Here is an 18,738-nt window from a genome sequence, read left to right on the forward strand (position 1 = left end):
CCTATCGGGTGTCACCCGGTGCGGACCGCACCCCCCGCACCCCCTTAATAGCACCATGCATATCGTTCACGAGATAATATGAAAAACTATTTATTGATTGTTGTTTTAAATTATGTCCAACTTATATGCATACTATATAGATTTTTTTCTCTTGAAAAAAAAATAGTAAATATTTTTTGTTGTAAATATAGTACATAGTATAATAGAACTTACATAACTTAACAATACAAAATGTAAAAATAATATTTTTTTTACAAAAAATCTACAACCGTTTGCATAAATGTCTTAATAATAAAGTATATAGCAATCTCCCCTAATAAAGAGCCTCAAATGTTTGTTACTATTTATAGTGAATAGTTGTAAAAGTGGTGTATTTTTATGAAAAAACTGCTTGCATAAGTGATTTAAAAAATTAGATTTTTCGCTTTCAGAAAACAAAATAGTAGCCGTTGCATCAGAACTTTAAATGGTCTAAAATATTATGATGTCGGATTTTCACTATCTTTTCTAGTTTACGAGATTTAAACGGGACGGACGGACAGGCATTCCACACAAAACTAATAGCGTCATTTCCCCTTTCGGGGGCCGCTTAAAAACATATCGCCGCAAAACGAGGTCTAAACATGTTGATTATTGTAGTTGTTATCTCATCTCTACCTGTGGTCCCTTATGGGGCATAGGCTACCAACCAGCTTCCTCCAGGTATCTCGGTTCTGGGCGAGTCTTTCCAACTGTCCCTACTTCTTGCCAATCTGCTCAGCATCTGCTTCCAAATCGCGGCGCCAGGGATTCATGGGCCGTCTCCTCTTCCTCTTTCCTTGGGTGTTCCAGGTAGGGCTTGCCTTGTTATGTTGGATGCAGGCTTGCGAAGGGTGTGACCTATCCATCTCCAGCGTCTCTGAAGGATATCTACTTCAATGAGCTGCTTCTTTGTTCTTTGCCACAGTTCCTCATTCGAGATCTTTCTGGCCAACGGATCATAAGTATCCTCCTCAGGCAGATATTGATGAATACCTGGATTTCTTTCATGGTGGTGGTGGTTCTCCAGGTTCTGCTCCATAAAGTAGTATCGGCTTAACAATAGTGAGCAGGTCAGGCAGGCGCGAGTGGGAGGACCTATTCTCTTCTGCTCAACATTAAAATTTACCAACAGTAGGCAGATGTGCGCTACTGGGTGGGCTCAATCTGTGCACCTCGGTATGGTGACCAAGGGGCTAGAGTCACCTAAGTAACCAGACAACTAACTATACTAACTTAACTAAATGAAAACAAGATAACAAACTTTAGTTTACGATAAATAAAACAAAAAGAAACTTTATTTACATACAAAAATAAATCAATAATAAAATATAATATATACACTAACTTGACTAATCACTACTACTGAACCCATCAACTAACTAAAACCCTCTAAATCTACACCACTACAAACACTAACAAACTAACCAAACCAACTATCTAACTAAATCACTACACCTACTACCCTAGACCTAGATCGACAAACAAACTACAATAAACTAGTCTAGATCTACAATATCCTTATACTACAACCAACCCATAACTACAACCAAAACAAGGACACCTTGACCTTAGTACCTTACTATTAGTATTCACTAAGAACAGAAACAGACTATAACTGTGTGACTAAACCACTAATAAGGCAACACTACAGAAACAAAATAACACTAGCTTCCCTAGAATTAGATCTAGAATAGATCTACAGAAACAATAACAAAACTATCAATAGCAGAAACAAAATAACACTAGATTCCCTAGAATTAGTCTACAACAGCAGTTATAAGCAGCAGCTATTTCAGCAGAGTAATTGCAGCAGCTAAAAGCAGTGTAATTGTAGCAGCTAAAAGCAGCAATAATAGCCTGCAAAACATAAATGCAAAACTATATTAAATTCTATTAGGACTGATGGACGCCGCCATCTTCAATACAGCATGTTGCCAACTATTATGACAAATAGTCCAAGTAGAAAATAAAATAACTACCATACACATAGTGTGACATAGATCTGGTAAAAAAAAAATAGTTACAAACTTACAGGCCGTCCCAGGTACAGGAATAAAAATATAATTAGACGACAGACAACAAAGATCTTCAGCTGTCACACAGACAGATATGGTACTGACCACTGGTCAAATGTATACTCAACTGTTTTAAGACAGCATGTAGTACATCACTTTTATACTATCCCGCACTAACCTATATAAATGTGCGGAAGTACAACTATAAAATCTGACACTAACCTATAAAAATAAAATATATAAAAATAGATCTAACCTATACAACAAAAATACATATAAAACTAGCTCTGGGAGCGCAAGCTCACATTAAAGAGCCTGATCTTGGTGGTGGTGTTTATTTCCCTAGATCCCCAGCTGTTCTTCAGCTGATGGGAAGCTGCTCGAGTTTACCAATGCGGGTTCTGACATCTTCATCTGTTCCTCCATGTTGGTCTAGGATACTGCCGAGATATGTGAAGCTTTCCACCTCTTCCAGCGCCCCACCTTGAAGTGTAATGGGTGTATTGTTGGATGCCTTTATCTTTAACACCTTGCTCTTCCCTCTGTTTATGGTAAGACCCATTCTAGCTGAATTGTCAGTAACAAAGCTTATCTTTTCCTGCATCTGCTGTTGTGTGTGAGAAATGAGAGCCAAGTCATTTGCAAAGTTGAGGTCGTCTAGCTGTTTCCACAGTGTCCATTGTATACCGCTCCGCTTCTGGTCTGTTGCTGTCTTCATGACCCAATCTATGGCTAGTAGAAACAAGAAGGAAGAGAGTAAACAGCCTTTCTAACTCCTGTTTGGACAAATGGGTCTGTCAGTTGTCTGTCATGCACTATCCTGCAATTCATCCCCTCATATGACTTCTTGATTGTCAGGGTTATGTTAAGGCCTTAGCTCGTTTGCCCGGGCCCCTGACATTTAACCAGGCACCTTCGTGCTTACAATAAATAAATGACTCACTGGTAACAATGTAAATATTTAATGATATAAATATAAGTATGATGACAAACTAATGGAGTAATGACATTGAACATTTTAAGACTGTGAATTTATTAATTAAATAATAATTCTACCCCTTGCTGTCCCACAACGTACACATTAATGTTCGAAAACACAACACACTCTGACACTGCTGTCTTTAGTCACCAGCGTAGACTTCCAATCCCAAGCTAACTCCCTGTAAAGACAAAGTAAAGACAAACTAGAAAGGTCTAGTAGACTATCACTATGGCATCGAAACAACTGCGAAACGCAGTTATGCCTTAGATACTCACCCTAAACAGGGGAACACAGAAAAATCTCAACAAACGTTACACCAGCAGAACAAAAACACTCCATTAACTTACAAGCAAGGCAACAAAAAGAAAGTGCGTTCAAAAATAGTGCACTTAATACACATTGGTGCTAGAATGCCATAATCTACGCACCGACATTCCCCCTCTCCCCCCAAACTGGTTCTTACAAAGTATGGACCAGTTTCCGTACCTCAAACTGAAAGAAAAGTAAGAAGATATCATTGCAGCTACAAGGTAAGCACATCCATCTAGGAAAATTCATCCGCATTAACATCACTCTTCCAAACATAACAACTTAGAAGAAAAATTACCAATAACACTTTTTACCAAAGTATCCACATTACACTATGAACCATTCACAAAATCACAATCTACCAAACAATCAAATTTAAAATGCATAATCAGCAAATTAATGTCAATAATACTAAATGCAACATAATATCATGTAACATAAAGTGCAAACATTTTCAAACAACAATGTATACATTGGAACCATAAAATGCATAAGACATGTATAAAAACAATACATAAGTATGTAGCTCATGTAGCTGCGTATTTGAAAGTCTATAGCAATCTTGAACACAGATCAGCAAGCAGATTGTCCTCCCCTTTGACATGAACAACATCAAAGGAATAATCCTGCAACATCAGCGCCCATCTTGTAATACGTGCATTGGTAAAGTTAGTGCTTCCAAGGTAAGATAAAGCCTTGTGGTCAGTCTGGAGATGAAATTTTTTTCCGGCCAGATACCTGTCCAATTTTTTTATTGCATATACAATGGCCAATCCTTCCCGTTCAATGATAGAATACTTCTGCTCCCGAGGCAACAACTTACGGCTCACAAATTTTATAGGATGCAACATACCATTCACACACTGGCTAAGAATGCCAGAGATCCCTTTGTCTGAGGCATCAGTCTGGAGATAAAACGGTAGAGAAAAATCAGGCAATCGAAGAATAGGATACTTACACAGACAGGCCTGCACTCTCTTCAATGCCTTCGCACACTCACAGCTCCAGTCTACTCTCGTGGATTTTAAACGACGTAAGAATGCCTTAAAAGGAAAAACTAAATCCACGTATCTACCAATAAACTTTTACTCCCATAACTAACAGATATGGTTCCGATACTTTAAATAACAAAGTATATACTCAACTTACTTTAAGTATATATAAAGATATAAGTGGAATGGAAAAAAAATTTCGTCTAGAATATTGATTACATCAACATCTAAATATACCAACACCATTCATCCATAGGTCTCGATATTTAAACAACCCAATATGGATTTACCAGAGTACCCTAGTTATCATCACGTTATCCCCGCGTGCTTATAAGATGAGGGACAACCACAATATTCCTACCTCCAAATTTGGACTTGTCCAAATATTTAACTGCTCTCGCAACGTCTGCTAGGTTCCTGAGCCTAACATGACCTACACCCATTGATTTCCCATTCGCCATCAAAACCTCCACAAATCCCACCAAACCAACATCTCTAAACCTATCCTTTAACTTCTGCCAGTTATTATTATATGGTAAATTTCTAACTGTCACTGTGTAACGATCCGGAGTCAGCTTATAGTCACGACGACTCTTGGACTCGCGACGGCCCTCTAGTCATCTATCACTTGGCCTCTGCTCATGTGCTCTGACCACAGTATTACAATCGTCTTCCCTATCAGTTGAATTAATCGGGTAAGTGTTTGGAACCCTATCCCCACAACTGAAGCAAGCGATCTCCATCCTTTTGCCCCCAGGACTCCGATTCATCACAGGCTCACTACACGCTGCCGCAACATACACTTTGTCTTCCTTAGCAAGCGACACGCCCGCACTAGCAACCTTAAAACCTTCAATAACATCAATCATATCATCAACGGTGCCTTTCTTACTTATTATAAGTTGCTTGTACACATCACCGGACACATTCTCAAGTATTCTATCTTTCACCAGCAACTCTTTCACTTCTTCCACAGTCTTGCCTACTTCAGCCATTTTCAACCAATTGTCCAACGCATTTCGCAGCTCTGTGACTGTGACAAGTCAAAAACTCGCTGTCAGAGTCACTCAAATTTATCACAGCATTAATTATTATTTTTCATTATTTATTTATTTTATTTTAATTATTTCTCCATCCTACCCCTGAATTATTCACCCGCCACACCTTTTCCTCTCTACCAGGCTAGACTTAGTCCACCACCTTGGAGAAAATTAGGCCAGTCCTTTCATTTATCTTCCCTTGACCGGGGCAAAGATACGCTCAGACTCTTTGATCTCATCGGCAGGATGTCTGACGCCGCAATTGACTCCCCCCCCCCTTCTTGGGTGGAAGGTAGGTCACTCTTTCCCCCCCCCACGTCTCTCTTTGATCTAAGAGATTACACGGGTCAACGCACCGCGTGATACTCCAAGGTGCGGCTCAAGTCTACTTCACCCACGTGTAAGATAATGCTAAGCCTAGGACATTTCCGGTGTCCGCCCACACTTTTCAGGCATATATATATAGTAAACCAACTCAAATCACCCTCTCTTTCTCATTCGAGCTGAGCTATCGAGTCTGGACTATATCACTTATTCTTTCTCCTAGAGGAATACCTGGTGGTAAGCCGAACTTAATCACAAGTTCCATCTTAATTACTTTTGTATATTTCCATTGGATTTTATCATGTGGATTTTGCTTAGTTCATTTATATTTAATTAGTGCATTGTGTATTTCTCACTGGCGTAAGTAGAAAACATAAACATGTGCTATGTATGTATTTTAGTATTGCATTAATCTATTAATGCTATGTTGCTCAATTGATCATTGATGCAACCATGTATATACTTGTACATCTTATTTTATTTTCTTTATCTCGGCTGACAACCGTGATAATTTTACTAGCGCACTGATACTGCGTTTAGAGAAGATATTGAATTATCTCCCCTTTACTCATTTTACTCTAATGAGAGTTGCGCCGCTTGAACGGACACACCATTCAAGCGCGCTCCATTGTTCTCGACCCACGGTCATATGTAAACAATCATCTGGGTCGCTGACCACCGCCCAATTCAACCCCCCCCCCCTTTTTCTTTCTCTATCCACCTGTGTTGTTTATTTGAGATTATTATTTCCCCTTCTATGTACATTTTTATATTATTACTTTCCCTTTTATGTACATTTTATATTGCTACTATCCGCCATCTATTATTCCAAATCCCATTTGTCATCATTTCCCCTTTGTGCTCTAAAGCAATTTTACCAATCTGACGAATGCACCTCAGTCGAGGGCATCGATAAGATGCATAAGAGACATGTCCTAACTTGTCTTTATTTATCCGCAGCCTCCCTCAGGTGTCTGCCTATTTGCCTACTGGCCTATCTAGGTGCTTAGTGCTAATCAGCGCTGCACTTGCCTAGTTGCTACCAAGAATCGCCTATTGCCTACTTACCTGCCTATTTATTCATTGGATCAACGATCTATTTACCTGCATCTGTGCTTAGTGCTATTCAGCACTGCACTTGCCTACTGAGATCTACTCAACTCCACCATTTGGCGCTATCGGCATTGCCCGCCTATTCGACAGCCCACCTGTCAAGCTATTAGGTGCGACGTCCCTATGGACTCAGGTCTGTGCGAGACGTCATAGCTACGCCAACCCTCTGCAACTCACTGGACATATCCTGTCAACTACGCTGCCCACGGCAGATCAGCTCTGCCCGCAGTAACCTTGTGCCCACGGTAGCCGGCCACCCGCCCTACTGTGCCCACTACAGATATTAGATTTTGGGGATTGAGACTCCACAAGAACTATATCACCGGCGTCCCTCTATCCGCTAGAGCGCCACCTCCAGCTGCAGAACCTCAAGCCAGGACACAGCCAGCTGCGACATCAACAGGACAACCAGCTAAGTCAGAGGACAAAGTGACATGCTCTCTTATTAAGTGCTAGAGTGATGATCAAAATACCTTACTAATTAGAGATAGATGCAAACCCTCCCCCTTTTTATTCTTATATGTATATTTATGTAAATAAATATTCTTCATTTTTAACTTTTGTATCTATCTTTCATTGCTTTGTCTCGTTGCGTGTCTGCTCCCGATTCATATGCTGATAAGTGGGGGTGTGATAGCTTTAAAAATAATCATCCCCTAGACATAAAACGTGCCAAACACACGTCACATTTCCCCACCTGTCACATTTGGCGAGCCCGTCCGGGATTTAACCCATTAGTACAGCAGGCACGAGCAGGCAACAATAACTAAATTCCATATCAATATTTTTTCTTAAAATATTTATAAGTATCATCACTTCGCATTATCAAGAGTGTCACTTCTGTCATATTTTATTTATTACTATTATTGCATTTCATGTGTAACATTTTTTGCAGGAACTTTGTGATTAACTTAGGCAGACACCGCATTCCTTCTGCACTTTTTCCTGTAACTCATGAGCAATTGCTCTCCAGTGGCCCTTTCCTCTATTCCATTTCATACTTTTTCTAATCCGTCCTCTATTATCATGGACTCAACAGAATTAGATTCTGAAGTTGAGGAGATTATGATACTCCTTGGATTTAAAGACCCCGAGGTGGAAGACATCGTACGCTGGTTGATTGACAATGAAAGAAAATCCAAGCAAGAAATGGAAGAATTGGACAAAGCCCATGAACAGGAAACACCAGAAATCAGACAGAGCTATAGGCCGCAGAGTTTGGAGCTGAACACCACACCGACAAGACTAGACCAGGAAACAGAAAAGAGCGAAACCACAACTCATGTCCAAATTGAGTACACTGCCCAAACGGACTCAGAAGTTGCTGCTAAGGATGAAACTTTCATACCTGATATTCCTCCTCTCGACAATTCCAAATTGTCTATCCAGCCCAACCCTCCTGCTCAGTCCAATAGTCCCGCAAACTGCGATGCACCAATCCAGCCCATGCCCTCAAGCAAACCCCAACCTAGAAAGGCACCAATCCAACAACCAGCCTTGCACAAAAACTGCAACTACCCAGCACGTAAGCCTCGTCATAACCAGAACAACCAAGCCCACCGTGACTGCAACAACAGCACGCGTGGCAGCAAAACTAACCGTGCCTACCGTGACTGCAATGACAGCATGCGTAGCCACAAACCTAGCCGCCAAAAGCAGCAGGCCTCACAGCGCATTTCAGTAAAGACCGCGGTCCCCAAACCCTCTGTGTCTAATCAGCAAACACGCACTGATAGAACAGCGGGCGACCCATACGTCATATCAACACTGACTGTGGCCCCTGAACACACTGCCCTTGGCCCTACGAAAACGGAAGTCCTACCGGCACTTCCTCACCCTGTCTCATCTTCCCCCGGGATAGAGACCATTCTGGTTAACGGGCGGTACGTCCGGTCCCTATTTGACACAGGCTGTGCGGTAAGCTCAGTTATCTGCAAAGCACTGGTTGATCCAGCTGACCTCACAGATAGAACTGTGACGATTCAGTCCCTTGACCGTGAGATTCCTCCAAAGGTTCTTCCTATTGCTAGGGTACACGTGGAGTGCAGGTACGTACATGGCACCATTGACGCCGCCGTCATGGACACGCCAGTGTACGACTTCATCCTAGGCTCCAAATATGTCCCTCTTGGAGTAGTCAATAAACCTTACTTCTCTCTGCCCGTCGGTAGATCGACGAAGCAGAAACGTGGCAGCAACCAGCCGGTTGGAAGCCCTGGTCGCCACACTCACCCGCCCGGTCCCGACTCATCAGCGAAGCTCAAACCACTCCGCCCTGGCATTGACTCTGCTAGGAAGTCACGAGTTAAGTCGTATACCCGCACTCGTGAGGGTCTACTTGACCCAGGCTACTCAGCCAAAATCACGCATTCTTCTCTTGACATTGGCAGTGTCAGGATGCCACGCGGTAAGTTTAACCCTTGCTCTCGTGGACTCACTCCCCTCCATGGCTCATCAGCCACCATTCCGACTCAACCTCTCCCTGGCATTGATAGTGTCAGGAAGTCACGAGGTAAGCCGAACCCTCGCGCTCGTGAAATCTCTTCTCACCCTGGCTCCTCAGCCACCATTCCGAATCAACCTCCCCCTGGCATTGATAGTGTCAGAAAGTCACGAGGTAAGCCGAACCCTCGCGCTCGTGAAGACTCTTCTCACCCTGGCTCCTCAGCCACCATTCAATATCAACCTTCCCCTGGCATTAACCGTGCTAGGAAGCCACGATGTAAGCCAGATTATCGCACTCGTGGGGACGTTCTTCGGCAGAACTCCACATTCTTTATCAGGCCACTCTTCCCTGACATTGATCGTGTCAGACGAAACCGAGGTAAGCTGACCACTTACTCTCGTGAAGAAGCGCCTTACAGCGGCTTCGGAGGTAAGCCCCAACGAGCACACGTGCCTTGGGCACCCCGCCTAAGCCCCAATCACACTCCCCAATCCGCCCCAGGAAGGAATTATTACTCACCCAATCGCCCAATCTACTCACCCAACCAACCCCAAATGTTTCACCCAGGTGACGACATAATCCGGGACGGAAAGTAGACCACGGACAGACTTGGACTTGGACAGACTCTCCTCCTGGCATGGCTATCCCTTTATTTTTCCAGATTTTTTTTTCTAATGCTGTGATAACAACTGATCTTAAAGTTAGAGTGACATCAGTCTGCTCGCACTTTATGGATCTTTCTGCGATAGATCCATCTTGGCGGCGGCGTATGTGACAAGTCAAAAACTCGCTGTCAGAGTCACTCAAATTTATCACAGCATTAATTATTATTTTTCATTATTTATTTATTTTATTTTAATTATTTCTCCATCCTACCCCTGAATTATTCACCCGCCACACCTTTTCCTCTCTACCAGGCTAGACTTAGTCCACCACCTTGGAGAAAATTAGGCCAGTCCTTTCATTTATCTTCCCTTGACCGGGGCAAAGATACGCTCAGACTCTTTGATCTCATCGGCAGGATGTCTGACGCCGCAATTGACTCCCCCCCCCCTTCTTGGGTGGAAGGTAGGTCACTCTTTCCCCCCCCCCACGTCTCTCTTTGATCTAAGAGATTACACGGGTCAACGCACCGCGTGATACTCCAAGGTGCGGCTCAAGTCTACTTCACCCACGTGTAAGATAATGCTAAGCCTAGGACATTTCCGGTGTCCGCCCACACTTTTCAGGCATATATATATAGTAAACCAACTCAAATCACCCTCTCTTTCTCATTCGAGCTGAGCTATCGAGTCTGGACTATATCACTTATTCTTTCTCCTAGAGGAATACCTGGTGGTAAGCCGAACTTAATCACAAGTTCCATCTTAATTACTTTTGTATATTTCCATTGGATTTTATCATGTGGATTTTGCTTAGTTCATTTATATTTAATTAGTGCATTGTGTATTTCTCACTGGCGTAAGTAGAAAACATAAACATGTGCTATGTATGTATTTTAGTATTGCATTAATCTATTAATGCTATGTTGCTCAATTGATCATTGATGCAACCATGTATATACTTGTACATCTTATTTTATTTTCTTTATCTCGGCTGACAACCGTGATAATTTTACTAGCGCACTGATACTGCGTTTAGAGAAGATATTGAATTATCTCCCCTTTACTCATTTTACTCTAATGAGAGTTGCGCCGCTTGAACGGACACACCATTCAAGCGCGCTCCATTGTTCTCGACCCACGGTCATATGTAAACAATCATCTGGGTCGCTGACCACCGCCCAATTCAACCCCCCCCCCTTTTTTCTTTCTCTATCCACCTGTGTTGTTTATTTGAGATTATTATTTCCCCTTCTATGTACATTTTTATATTATTACTTTCCCTTTTATGTACATTTTATATTGCTACTATCCGCCATCTATTATTCCAAATCCCATTTGTCATCATTTCCCCTTTGTGCTCTAAAGCAATTTTACCAATCTGACGAATGCACCTCAGTCGAGGGCATCGATAAGATGCATAAGAGACATGTCCTAACTTGTCTTTATTTATCCGCAGCCTCCCTCAGGTGTCTGCCTATTTGCCTACTGGCCTATCTAGGTGCTTAGTGCTAATCAGCGCTGCACTTGCCTAGTTGCTACCAAGAATCGCCTATTGCCTACTTACCTGCCTATTTATTCATTGGATCAACGATCTATTTACCTGCATCTGTGCTTAGTGCTATTCAGCACTGCACTTGCCTACTGAGATCTACTCAACTCCACCATTTGGCGCTATCGGCATTGCCCGCCTATTCGACAGCCCACCTGTCAAGCTATTAGGTGCGACGTCCCTATGGACTCAGGTCTGTGCGAGACGTCATAGCTACGCCAACCCTCTGCAACTCACTGGACATATCCTGTCAACTACGCTGCCCACGGCAGATCAGCTCTGCCCGCAGTAACCTTGTGCCCACGGTAGCCGGCCACCCGCCCTACTGTGCCCACTACAGATATTAGATTTTGGGGATTGAGACTCCACAAGAACTATATCACCGGCGTCCCTCTATCCGCTAGAGCGCCACCTCCAGCTGCAGAACCTCAAGCCAGGACACAGCCAGCTGCGACATCAACAGGACAACCAGCTAAGTCAGAGGACAAAGTGACATGCTCTCTTATTAAGTGCTAGAGTGATGATCAAAATACCTTACTAATTAGAGATAGATGCAAACCCTCCCCCTTTTTATTCTTATATGTATATTTATGTAAATAAATATTCTTCATTTTTAACTTTTGTATCTATCTTTCATTGCTTTGTCTCGTTGCGTGTCTGCTCCCGATTCATATGCTGATAAGTGGGGGTGTGATAGCTTTAAAAATAATCATCCCCTAGACATAAAACGTGCCAAACACACGTCACATTTCCCCACCTGTCACAGTGACAAAACCCCTAAAATCATTCTGTCGTGGTTTTACCCGGTGGAACCTCTTGCGGCAGGTTTCCGCGTTTATATCCGCATGTCGGAGTAATACGGTCCTCACTTCCTCATAATTTTCATTCAAAAACAGACTGTCACGCAGCATACAGTTTCTTAGAAAGGTAGTTAGTTTATAGGACAGGAGCAATGACCATTCCTTTCTATCGATCTTGCATCTTGTTGCGACGGCCTCAAAGTGTGTTAAATATGCCATCAGGTCATCGTCTTCCTTCATTCCCTGGAAGCTCTTGTCAAGTTTATCTAAAACATTTCTAGGCCGCACCTCTGCCTGTGTTGCCGTCCCAGCCGCTGTTGCTGACTTTTCCTTCATTCTTTCTAGTTCCATCTCCTCTTTCCTCTTGAGTTCCTCCCTGGCATCTCTTTCTTTCCACCTCTCGTGTTCCTCACGCTTGGCCTTCTCCTCACGTTCAAATCTGGCCTTCTCCTCTGCCTTCAATCTTTCCTCTCTCTCAAATCTAGCCTTTTCTCGTTCAAAATCCTCTTTCTTGGCTTTTTCATAATCTTCTTTCTGCTCAGCCACATACCTCTCTAACCTTTCACCTTCGTACCCCAGAGAACGACCATCACTTATAAACTGGGCAGTAATTGTCAACCTAGTTTCCATGGTAAATACAATGTACACTACTTGGCTGTATTATATTTAAATTATATACAATATGGGAACCAAAAAAATTCTACTAATTGTACAAGAGATCAACTAAAGCCTAGAGCCTGCGGTTAAATGGCAAAGAAAGAAACCTATCTGTGCAGTATCCCACGTCGGAGGAAAGTGCCTCACTCAGGCCACAGCGTCGAAATATAGTTGCCACAGGACCATCCAACACAATACTAGTAGCCTCAGACTTCAGTAGTTACCAACAGCCACTTTACACTCACGTTCGCTTGTTGCCGGGAGCGAGAAGACACTCGTTCGAAGGTGAAGCACAATATAGAAAACAAGAAAATACAAATGTGTTTCAATCTTGCAATACAATAGTTATATAGTATATAGTACAGTATAGTTATAGTGTTATATCACTTATATCACAAAGGATGTATTTATTGTATTTATCTGCTACTTTCGATATACATCGTTGCCAATGGTACACAATTCAATATTAGTACAGTAGATTGTGATGCAATACTATGTAAACAATTATTAGATTGTAGACACTGCTGCTACATAATCAAGTAACTAAAACTTATATAATGATTGAAATTATAGTTCTGTGACTGGTAGTCACAGCCGGACTCGAGCCCCCAACTGTCAGGGTTATGTTAAGGCCTTAGCTCGTTTGCCCGGGCCCCTGACATTTAACCAGGCACCTTCGTGCTTACAATAAATAAATGACTCACTGGTAACAATGTAAATATTTAATGATATAAATATAAGTATGATGACAAACTAATGGAGTAATGACATTGAACATTTTAAGACTGTGAATTTATTAATTAAATAATAATTCTACCCCTTGCTGTCCCACAACGTACACATTAATGTTCGAAAACACAACACACTCTGACACTGCTGTCTTTAGTCACCAGCGTAGACTTCCAATCCCAAGCTAACTCCCTGTAAAGACAAAGTAAAGACAAACTAGAAAGGTCTAGTAGACTATCACTATGGCATCGAAACAACTGCGAAACGCAGTTATGCCTTAGATACTCACCCTAAACAGGGGAACACAGAAAAATCTCAACAAACGTTACACCAGCAGAACAAAAACACTCCATTAACTTACAAGCAAGGCAACAAAAAGAAAGTGCGTTCAAAAATAGTGCACTTAATACACATTGGTGCTAGAATGCCATAATCTACGCACCGACATTGATGATATTTGTAATTTTTTCAGGCACTCCATAGTGTCTCAAAAGTCTACAGAGGGTCTGTCTATCAAATGCCTTCTCATAGTCTATAAAGCTGACGTAGAGAGGGAGTTCCATTCTATGAGCTGTTCCAAAATTATGCGTAGTGTCGCTATCTGATCTGTGCATGATCTCTCCTTTCGAAAGTCTGCTTGTTGATCACGGAGATGTGGATCTACAGCATCTGTCATTCGGTTAAGCAGAATGCGGTTAAACACTTTTCCTGAAATGGACAGTAGTGTTACTCCTCGATAGTTGGAGCAGGAACTAAGATCGCCTTTCTTTGGGAGTTTGATGAGGTAGCCCTCCTTCCACTCTGTAAATTGTAATATTAAAAAATGTTTGTGAAACATTAATAAATGCTACTTTGTTTTTTTAGCTACTGGGAGCTTTACAAAAACTGGAATGCTGTCAGGTCCTGCAGATTTGCCATTCTTCAATTGCTTGATTGTGCTGCGAATCTCTTTCTTGGTGGGTGCACTGCACTTGATAGGTAGGTCTATTGCAGCTGGCGGTATCTCTGGTGGGTTTGCAGGAGTTAGTTTGTTAAGAAGCTCCAGGAAATGCTAAATTCATCTTTTCTTTTGTCATTCTTCATCTGTTATCACGTCACCATTTTTGTCCTTTACTGGTCTCTCTGACTTGGCAAATTTTCCAGATAACTTTTTGATGACTGAGTACAGTCCTTTGGTACTGTTCTGAAGGGCTGATTCTTTTGCCAGTGCTTCAATGAAGTTCCGCCTGTCTGTTCTGATGCTACGCTTGACATTCCTATTTATTTCAGCATAATCTTGTTGTGCTTTTCCTTTTGCTGCTCTTGTTTTACTGTTGTTCACGTCTGCTTTCTTCTCTCTTCTTTCCTTGATCTTCTGAAGAGCTTCGGCTGAAATCCACTCCTTATGGGTGTAAGACTTGGGACCCAGTACTTCTTGGCATGTGGAGTTCACTGTTTCTTTCACTTTCTGCCATGTCAGTTCTACTGTCTCCTCTTCTAGAAGCTCTTCTGTGAGCTGGAACTTGTTTGATAAGGTGACCTTGAACTCTTTTTGTTTTGTGCAGTCATTCGGCGCAATGGTATTGTAGTGTTGGCGCTGGCTGGGCCCACATGTCCAAGTCTTCTTCAGCTTCAGTTTTACTCGAGCGCACAGAAGAAGATGATCTGAAGCAACACATCTGCTCCTCGTCTGACACGTACATCCTGATGAGATCAACAGAACTTCTTCCCAATACAAATGTGAGCTGGCGCTCCAAGATCTAATTTTATTTTTATTTTAATTTGTAATTTATATAGGCCATGGCTATGATGTTTGTAATTTAGTGTCTTTTTAGTTTATATAGTTCAGTGCTGAGTATTTTGTAGTTTCCGCTATTTATAACTTTCTGCTAGTTTTAGTCTTTTTCTGTTATTTGTGTTTTACTCGTAGAGGAAAAGTAGTTTTTAAAATAGTTAACTAGCCTTAGAGCTGTGGATGTTCTTTCCTATTTTTGTCCCTGATTAGTTCTGCTTATTTTTGTCTTTGGCATTAGCTTTGGATTAGTTGTTATTTTTTAATTTCAGTTTATGTGCAGGTCTGTAAACGGTATAGAGCCCCCATATGAGTTTAGAATAGAAATAACTTTTTTATCTTCCTTTTTGCATTTTTGTAGGATTTAAATTTTAAGATTCTCTTTTTAATGCTGTTTAATTTGGTATATAATGTTGTGTAGTCCGTGTCTTTAGTAATTTGCTAGATTTTGTTGTTGTGTACGGCTAGGTACAAATTAGGGAAATCGGTAGTCCATTTTAGTTTTAGAAAATTAGCATGACGTCATGCTCTCCGATATGTTCGCGCTGATCAGTTATAGCTAGCTCCGGAACCACGTTAAGCTCTCTTTTGTCTTGACCAGTGGTCAGTGCTGACAGTGGTGCCTGTATAAAGCTAATTGTGTGTTGTATAATTTCAGCTGGGACCGCCTGCTATAATTGCTGCCTAACTGCCATTATTTATGCTGCCTTACTGCCATTATTTCTGCTGCCTTACTGCCTAACTGCCATTATTTCTGCTGCCTAACTGCTTTTACTGCTGCCATAGCTGCCGTAGTAATTATTGCTGCTGCTAGTATCTTACTGTTGTAGTTTTGCCAAATAGCTGCTTTATTTGTTAGGTTCAGTTAAGTAGGGTTGATCAATCGTTTAGTAGTGTGTATATTTAGTTTTATTACTATTGTTTTGGTTTCATATAAATAAAGTATATATAAGTTGTTTTATAAATTTAGTTGGTTGTTTTATTTTTAGTTTGTTTCCGTTTAGTTTAGTTTGATTGTGCTGTCTGGTTGCTTAGGCGACTCTAGCCCTTTGGTCGCAGATCGAGGTGCACAGATTGAGCCCACCCTGTAGAGCTACCACCTGCCTACTGTTATAAATGAATAAATGTTGAGCAGCAGATAACAAAAAGGCCCCACTCAGCAGCGCCACTCCTGACCTGCTCACACAAACATGGTCTATTTGGTTCTCTATTGATAGGTCAGGTGATATCCACGTTGTTTAGCGTATTCGTTTGTATGTGAAGACAGTTCCTCCAATCACTAAGTTACTCGTGGCACACATATCTGCAAATCTCTCTCCATTTCCATTCATCTCACCTAGTCCATGTTTTCCCATTGACCTTTTCATATCCTCTGTTGTCATTGCCAACCATTAAAGTCGCCCATACTTATCCTCAGGTATTTCGACGTCTCAGAAACTTTTAATTATTTTTTTTAGCGTTTGTAACACTAATATCTTAAATCTGAAGCCGTCTGGCAACACGGTCGTGAAGTGTCCACATGCCGGGGTATATAAATTCAGCTCCGGAATTACGTCCACTAAGGGCCTTACCCAGGGGGCGCCCGCAAGATTTTTTGCAGGGGGTTGCAAGTTGCGACCTATGGCTTTAGTCGTGCTTTAACTTTCTTAACATTTTCTAGTTACGCAGATTATAAAAGAAAAGAGCTAGTGCGCCCTCCTTTTTTGTTTTTACCTATGTGATATTAAGAGCACTGTAAATACTTGTTTCATGAAATTAAAAACGTACACGCTGTTATTTTGATCCGTGCGGCTCATGCTTTCCTGTGGAAAATATTGTCTAAAATTTGTCAATTTAGAGAAAAGGGGGGGGGGTGCACGTGTGGTGTAATGCACACATTTGAAGAAAATTTCCTTCTCGATAATAAAGATTATTTTCATTATTATTGTTATTAGTCTAATACAATATCTTATCCTTACAACTTCAGTGGAAGCACTATGGTTTCTACGTAGAAAAAGTTAATGTATTTGAAGGTGCAAAAATTGGTTAGAATTCGGCTACTCAGAATCCAGGGGGGGGGGTGCACGTGCACGACCTTGCACCCCACGGCGGGCGCCCATGGCCTTACCCACCACATACTCAAAATTATACACTTCTTAAAACTAAAATTTGCATATTAAATGTTTAGAAAAATGGAAATTGATATTAAATTTAGCATGTTTTTAGACATAAGTATTTTTATGAATAAGTGGAATTTCACTAAAGCTTTTGAAAAACTGTAGGGGCCTTCACTGCCCCGGGGTCTCCACATACTTAAATCCGGCCCTGTAAATAATGGGTCATGGGTCATATAAAAATCGCGTTTTTGTGAATGTACTAAGACGAAGCAAGAGCTTTTCACGTTAAGTAAGTGTCTCTCTAATCGTTCTGATTTCTCTAATCTTTAAGTTTAAGTCCCTGATCAACATGTATGACTAGATTGACACATGAAATGCGAAGGACGCAATTATCTTCTTTTTTGAAGTAATATCTGTAATCTATACGTACAACCAAAAAGTTTCTAAAACATTTAATAATATTGTAACAAATCTAGGGTAAACACTCAACGAAAAATAAAGGTGAAGAATTGAGAGATGTTTATCTATAAGATATTTTTTTACAAGTTATTAGACGATCAGAATTAACATAAATGTCTTAGGTTGTTTATTAATTCGTTTAGCTGCTCTGGCCTGCATGGTTAACTGTCTCCGCCACTGCCTTCCACTAAATAAATATCTTTCACTGTTGCCGCCTATGTCTTAAATTCCAACAGGGTTCTCTACCTTGCCACTAACACAGGTCACATTACGTGCCTCAGGAACGATAGTATAGGCCTACACACACTAAAAGGAATGTCTTCCACTTACAGGAACGACCCTTTCCACAGTTTTGTCACAAGACTTCTTACTGAGCAGCCAACCTATACTGCTTCTCATCCGCATGACCACTCTAGCAATGATCCCTACTACAACTCAGGCGGTTTTAAACTACTAACCTAGTTCTGTTTCTCTATCTACTTATCCGGAATCAACAGTCCACCATCTTGTTTCTACCCACTCACTCGTCTTTAACAGTGCCCTGGTGCGCACCATATGCTTCAATGTAGGAGCAGAGATATAACAATATTGTAATAACTTAAGTGAGGCAACTCAACGAGGACATAGACGTTTATTTACACGGAGACATGACAAACACAAAGGGGCATCTGCCTTGAGTACAGCATCTCCATATTGGCTCTCTACTTGGGCGGAAATCGTTTGTCTCTTATGTCAACATCCGACTTGTCTGGTCACTGATAGTGCGCACCTTCTTTCTGCACTATCCTGAATGGCGGTGCGCATGGCAAAGTCATAACATTGCCCCCGTC

At 41.5% G+C, this 18,738-nt stretch overlaps 1 protein-coding gene across 1 annotated transcript; it reads right to left on the reverse strand.

The window, feature by feature from the left end:
• Window positions 1-12,139: 12,139 nt before the first annotated feature.
• Window positions 12,140-14,027, reverse strand: LOC129928771 (uncharacterized). Its single transcript, XM_056044587.1, has 2 exons — window positions 13,872-14,027; window positions 12,140-13,774 (listed from the first exon to the last, which is right to left on the reverse strand). Exon 2 carries the CDS (start codon window positions 12,824-12,826, stop codon window positions 12,140-12,142), a length of 687 nt encoding a protein of 228 aa, XP_055900562.1. The 5' UTR covers window positions 12,827-13,774; window positions 13,872-14,027.
• Between the last annotated feature and the right edge of the window lie 4,711 nt (window positions 14,028-18,738).

Source organism: Biomphalaria glabrata, chromosome 10, assembly GCF_947242115.1.
Source record: "Biomphalaria glabrata chromosome 10, xgBioGlab47.1, whole genome shotgun sequence".
Taxonomy (NCBI): Eukaryota; Metazoa; Mollusca; class Gastropoda; family Planorbidae; genus Biomphalaria; species Biomphalaria glabrata.